The sequence below is a fragment of the Cyprinodon variegatus genome, unplaced genomic scaffold, assembly GCF_000732505.1.
Source record: "Cyprinodon variegatus isolate N-32 unplaced genomic scaffold, C_variegatus-1.0 Scaffold37, whole genome shotgun sequence".
NCBI lineage: Eukaryota > Metazoa > Chordata > Actinopteri > Cyprinodontiformes > Cyprinodontidae > Cyprinodon > Cyprinodon variegatus.
The window spans coordinates 1,358,267-1,364,524 of NW_015150490.1; the positions used below are offsets into that span (position 1 = coordinate 1,358,267).

The window sequence follows — 6,258 nt, forward strand, 5'->3', positions numbered from 1 at the left end:
ATTTTTTTTGTATTACATTTGCATTGGATTTTATGTAATGGACATACCAGTCATTCATAACTGAAGTGAAAGGAAAATGATATCTAATATTTTTACCAAATTAAATTTAAAAAACGTCATCAGGCTTAAAAGTATCCGAGCACAAAAAATACATAATTCCTCAAACAATTAACCTAACAACTTAGCCAAGTACCATGTTTGAATTGTGTTTTAAGACATCTTATTAGCTTCTTCAAAAAACACAAGTTCTTTCCAATTATGGTTGTAGAACAAAGTATGTCAAAGAATAATTCATTTCTTTGACATACCGGTACTTTCATTCATTCAACACAAAGTATAGTATAGTGTAATTATACAGTGGATGGAAAAAGAAGGATTTGATTTTCTTTTATCAAATAAAAACATAAAGTATGATGTATTTCTGGTTCGTTTAACTCTAAGAACTTCAGCTTTTGGTATTTGGGACCAGCATGTATTCACTTTGGACTCAAACTGTTATGAGACATCATAACAGAGGACATTGCTAAAAAACAAATACTAATGCTAATACAAATAATATCATGAACAAGGCAGCATCAGTGATGGCCTAGTTGTTGGGGCATTGCACTTGGAATCCAGAGGTTCTGAGTTCAAACCCCACTGCCTCTCTGGCTCCCTGAACAAAGATCCTTAACCCCACACTGCTCCCCAAAGGGGACGGGTTAAATGCAGAATTCATTTTGTTGTTCTGTACTTGTGACCATGTAAAGGAAATAAAAGCTGGGGGGAAAAAATGCTGAATTTCAAATGTCTCATACAGTCCTAAGGTCTTTAACATTTATAGAATCAAAACAGTGATGCACGGAATAATTAGAGTATATTTTAATTTCTAACATTACTGCTCTTAGAAGCTACTAAATTAGAAGATAAAATATCTTACACTCACTAAATTAATGGATTAATCCATCAGTGTTTCAACAAATATTATAAAAATCAATGCAAAATAGGAAATTGATTCAATAAAAATGTTTCGTTTCATTTCATGCTAGAAAACATAGCCATCCAATATCCTTTGAATAATTAGAAAATGACAAAATTTTCAAAAACTAATTAAATAAAACTTCAAAGACAATGTGACTGAAATTACAAATTCTGGTAAATGGAAACTCACAGAGGCAAAGTTTGTTCTACTGAAATGTATTTTATTTGAATAACTTTAAATAATAATATCTAACAGGCCCAAAATAATAACTTTTTTCACTAAATAGAATAAATAAACACTACAATGAAAATAAATAGAAAGACAAAAGAAACAAAAGAAAAAAATAAAGCAAACAGCACTAATTATCGTAAGCTTGGGTTATTTAGCTTAATGCTCCACCTCTGAGCTCCGCACTTTAATTTAAGAGAGAATCGTATTTGTTCTTCCAACAGCTAATCTCCCACCATTTGAACAACACTGCACCCTACTGGCCCTGCAATACAACTGGAGGAATCTAAAATGGGCAGGAAAGCAACACCATTCTCATTTAACTCTGGATTTCCCACAAACACCCATCGAAGCATTTTTTTTTTATTTTCTGGCGCAGCTTTACCTGCAAAGTGATCACTGTCCATGCAAGAGGGTGAACTACTGCTTGAGGGAAAAGCTGTATGACTCTGAGCACACTGGCAATGATGGTGAACTCATGAAGCATCAGATGGAATGTGCTCAAAGCCTTCGCTCTCCCTCACCAAAGCCCTCTCTAGGATTATTCGGCCCTCCTTGTAGCGCTGACTTTCCTCTGTGGCAAACTCGTACATCCAGCCCAGCTTGCTGTTGCAGTTCTTGCAGCTGACATCTCGCACCATGTGTCTTCCGGTCAGCATGACTCTGTCCTGCACCTCGCTGTGCTGCAGATTCACAACCTGCAGGGCAACAGTTGCTTGTTGTAATTGGACTAAAAATAGAAAACTTACAACATAAAACTACATGTGGTATTCCTAATTGTTCATAAAGTAATAATTATTCTCGAGTCCAACCTTTTACTTTATGGGGTAAAAAATATTTGTGCTCCAGATAGCCTTGTCCTCCAGATTGATGAATATCTTTCAATCATAACTTATTCTTATGTCAAAAGATTTGCATATTTTTGGTTTTAATCTCATAACAGAGGTTAAACGGTGTACTGTTATATTCCATTCTGTTGTAGATGGTTATATATGCTTTTCCCACCCATTGCTTAAAATTATTGTAATTCTATTCTTTAAATGATTAGGAAATGGATTTTCTACTTGTCCAAAAATCCAGGTTTTTAGCTTTTAAATTAACTCTTCAAACACTTTACAGATCTCTGTATATATATAAATTGATATATGCAGCCATTAAGATTACTGCTTTATCAGTCCCTACAAATTAAAGTTAACAGCTAGTTTTAGAACTTATTGGGCACCTTATTAAAGAGGAAAGCTCTGCCGGTTGCTCCAGTGAAGCGTGTAGAGATGAGTTCAGCACGATTGGTCAGAATTGTGTCACAGTTGGCACAGGAGAAGAGGCGACTCCCACCGATGTGATCCAGGAAGATCCGGCCCATTTCCTCAACCAGCGGGGAAACAGCTTCTTATAGCACACAAGCAAAACTTAAGTTTAGATGAAGAATAAATCAAGTAAAGTCTTAGGGCAGTTAATAACCAACTAAATGGTGGAGATGCAATCCAAAAACCAGGATCAGACATCGGCCTTAATATTGACCAATCAGCTGGGGTGGATATCATGGAGGGAATCAATGCAGCATTTTGATCCAATCATTACTTTAAATAGAAATACAGTTACAGCTATTTAAACTGAGTTTTAGGCAGCTGCTAAGTTTTATTTTACATTCAAAAATAAAGCAGTTTTTAGTTTACATGGAAGTGCACTTAAATCTTGTGCTGCTACTGTAGATTTTATTTGATTAGAAGTAGACTGATATCTGAGCTGGGTTTTTATTTAGCTTTTCTTTTTTTTTTTTTCTTTCTTTGACAATGTATGTCAAGCCTAAAGCCTTCACTCACATGACAAGCCCAGGTATCAGATTGGCACCTGGGCCTAAAAAGATTGGATTGGTGCATTTCTGGGAAATACTTATTACAACTCACAATTAGATTGATCAAAGAAAAAAACTCAAAACTGGACTTTGTAGTAAATACACTTAGACAACCTCAGGCCTGGTTCACTGATTAAAACCTCACTGTAATTCAGTATTAGCTCGCCGTTTGCATATCTATAATAATTGTAAGGCATTAATTAGATAATATAAAACGTTATACTTTATTATTTGTCAATAAAGCGTCTAAAAACCGGCATTGCAGTTCAGGCATATATTTGGCAGCTAATGTTTACATGGAACTGCCAGACAGCTAGTAGAAGACCTTTAATGTCTTACCTCGTAATTTGTAATAAAGAAAAGGTAAAAGTAGATTTTTAGTCGAAAATAGCTGACTTTTTGTCTTATGTTCAACTGTAACTCTTCGATTCAGCAGCTTTGTTTTCGTGAAAACAGCATCCCAGGAAATAGAAGGCAAGTTAGCAAAGATACAAATCATGGTTTCCGGTCAAGACTTTCAAAATAAATGTTAGCCGTCTTTATTCTGTAGTTTTCATATCAGACTGAACATATTTACTTCGGGTTTATGTTGATGATAGAGATGTATTTATTTATTTCAAAATAAAAATCTTGTGAATTTTTTATTTTTCAAATGAGCATAGTAAAACTGGTTCCATTATTTTAAAACCCGCACTTCCTTCTGTTTGACAGCGCCACAGTTCCAATCTCTTAAAGGTATAGTGGAGGATTTTTGCGATTTTTTAAAAAGACCTGTCCTCTCCACTTCAAAAAAAAAAAATGCACATGCACTACCCTGTACCCGCTCTCAAGAAAGAATGTTCTTCAAACCTTGCAAACCAAGTCCAGTGTGTTGTTTTTAAACTTTTACCGAATGCCTATTAAACGCATGCGAGAGCAACCCCATTTCTTCTTGTGCACGTCCTGTTTAAAAGTTGCTATTTGCATTGCTCATACAAGCTTACTTTCCAAAAGAAGATCTACAATTTTTCCACTGTGTCAGACTCACTGCCAATAAGTGAAAATGGGGACGAGTACGTAGGAAGGCCTTACGTAAACATATCACTTGAATGATTGACAATTAGAAGGACCACTTATTTTGATGATCCACCTGGAAAAAGATCATCCTCCACTATACCTTTAAGGCAGGGGTCTTAAACGTTTTCCAGGCCAAGGACCCCCAAACTGATGGTGAGATGGAGCGGGGACCCCCTAGATATAGATATTGTATAAAACTGTGTTATATCAAACTGGTCTTATAGTTACTCTATTACAGATGGAGTAATGTAATGAAAGTAATTTCGCCCTGGGATTATTAAAGTATTTCTGATTCTGATTCCTCGTAGATGGGACATGTGTTGTGAATGAAACAGTGCCCAGCTTGAAAGATCTCCTGTGTTTTGCTGAATGTGTGCATTGATGACTGAAAACATCTTCTGCCTCCATTTATCTGTTTACTACAGTTTGTTGAATTCATGTTAATGTGTATTTAAAGACATTTCAATAAGTGGAAAAAAATTGCAGGGGGAATATATAAAAAAAAAGTCTAATCAACCAAAACTTTTACAACCCCCATACAGTACCTCTGTGGACCCCCTAGAGGTCACGGACCCCCTGTTGAAGACCTCCGCTTTAAAGTATTAACATATTTTACTGGTCACAGGAAAATGCCACATGTTGCATTTTTTGTTGTTTTCACCATTTTATTATTTTTTTTGGTTAGAGCTGGAGTCCTTAACGTATTAGGGAGCAATGCAGTTTGTTGATACATTTCATTTAAAACATGTCTTAATACATCATGATACATCAAACAGCATTGGCGTTTTACATATTAACATACAATCTGTATAATTTAGGCAAGATAAAACGTGTTGTCTTGAACATAGGAATCCATTTTGCATTGTTTCACCTTTGAAATAAGGTTTTAATGTAAAAAAAATATATATATACATTTTTTTGTTCTCTGCAATGATTTGCATCTCCAGCGATATAAAGCAAAAATTATTAGACAATCATTTTAAAACCATCTAGAGACATAAATCATCTGATTTGTTGGGTCCACTCTTTTATTGCATGGATTTATTTGATACCTAAAAAAATAAAAGATATTTACAAGATATCAAGCTGCACCTAGCGTGCCAGTGAGTGATAATTCAAAAATAATTTGGCATTGATCAAACCACGCCACACTTTCTACCAAGCTGTAAATCCAAAACAGTCTCACCTATCGCTGTGTCATATGATAAACCTTAATCCTAAGCAATAGATGTTCTTTCAACATGAACTAAATCAAAATATGTAAATGTAACTAAGAATTGTACCAGAATTATAAGATGCACCAATGAAAGCACTGCTATAGTTCATAACCATGAGCATTACTGCTCATTCTACAACAATGAGATGGTGGATGCAGTGTAAGCTGTTTCAATTAGACTTTTTTCCTGTTTGTGAACTTTGAAGCTACCTACACTTCTTGTATCTTAAACTGAATTATATAACCAAGACTATTGTGTCTTATGTTGTCAAAGATCAATCAGCAATCAGTACAGCCCATCTGTTAGACGGTCAAACTGATATTTTCTGTTATGTCATCCATGTCCAGAATCTCTTTTTCCTTTTATCTCCCCTGGCTCCTCCTATGTTTTCTCAAAAGAGTAAGTTCACATTGAGTTTTGATTTTTTTTTTTAAATCTGGTATGTTATGCATTCTTAATGTTTTAATTTGTAAAGCCCAAACAATAGTTTTTAGTACCATATCACTGATTTTTTTTTTTTTTTGTTATTGTCCAACAAAAACAATTTGCATCATTCTTTAATGCAATCATCCTGCAGTAGCTATTTATTTTATAGCACTCTTATTGAATTCAGACATTCTGGTTGAAAGCTTATTATGGACTCTGTTGAAGAGATAAAATCATATATTTCATGTCAACTTCGAACCCTCACTCTCTCCATCATAAGAACAGGGTAAGACCTCAGAGATGTGTGTTGCAGTAAAATTATAATTTAGTGTGTAGAGTCTTCATCGTACAGGGGAAATATGAAATAAGCAATTCTTAATTTTTTGCTATATGATCAAACTGTCTTAGGTGAGATAATATCAGTGGATTCACACCTTGGATGAATGCAACAAGAAAGAATATGAAACATATCTTGTCATGTTTACCAAAAAATATTCATATGTTTTTCTTTATTA

The 6,258-nt window shown here is 34.6% G+C and overlaps 1 protein-coding gene across 2 annotated transcripts; it reads right to left on the reverse strand.

Moving 5' to 3' along the window:
* Positions 1–1,189: 1,189 nt before the first annotated feature.
* On the reverse strand, positions 1,190–3,517 carry LOC107080786 (protein yippee-like 5). 2 transcript variants are annotated; one of them, XM_015368993.1, is made up of 3 exons: positions 3,384–3,517; positions 2,412–2,575; positions 1,190–1,887 (listed from the first exon to the last, which is right to left on the reverse strand). In XM_015368993.1, the coding sequence occupies exons 2-3, from the start codon at positions 2,550–2,552 to the stop codon at positions 1,666–1,668; spliced, it is 363 nt and encodes a 120-aa protein (XP_015224479.1). In that variant the 5' UTR covers positions 2,553–2,575; positions 3,384–3,517; the 3' UTR covers positions 1,190–1,665. The 2 variants fall into 2 exon arrangements, with proteins under 2 accessions (XP_015224479.1, XP_015224488.1); XM_015369002.1 differs by having other exon boundaries at positions 2,412–2,579; positions 3,384–3,501.
* Positions 3,518–6,258: the final 2,741 nt, after the last annotated feature.

Bases quoted from the DNA above. Each gene is read 5' to 3' on its own strand.
- LOC107080786 (XM_015368993.1), bottom strand. From the start codon at position 2,552: ATGGGCCGGATCTTCCTGGATCACATCGGTGGGAGTCGCCTCTTCTCC. The intron at 1,888-2,411 runs GTGCCCAATAAG...GTTGCCCTGCAG, and splicing joins GAGCTTTCCTCTTTAATAAG to GTTGTGAATCTGCAGCACAG.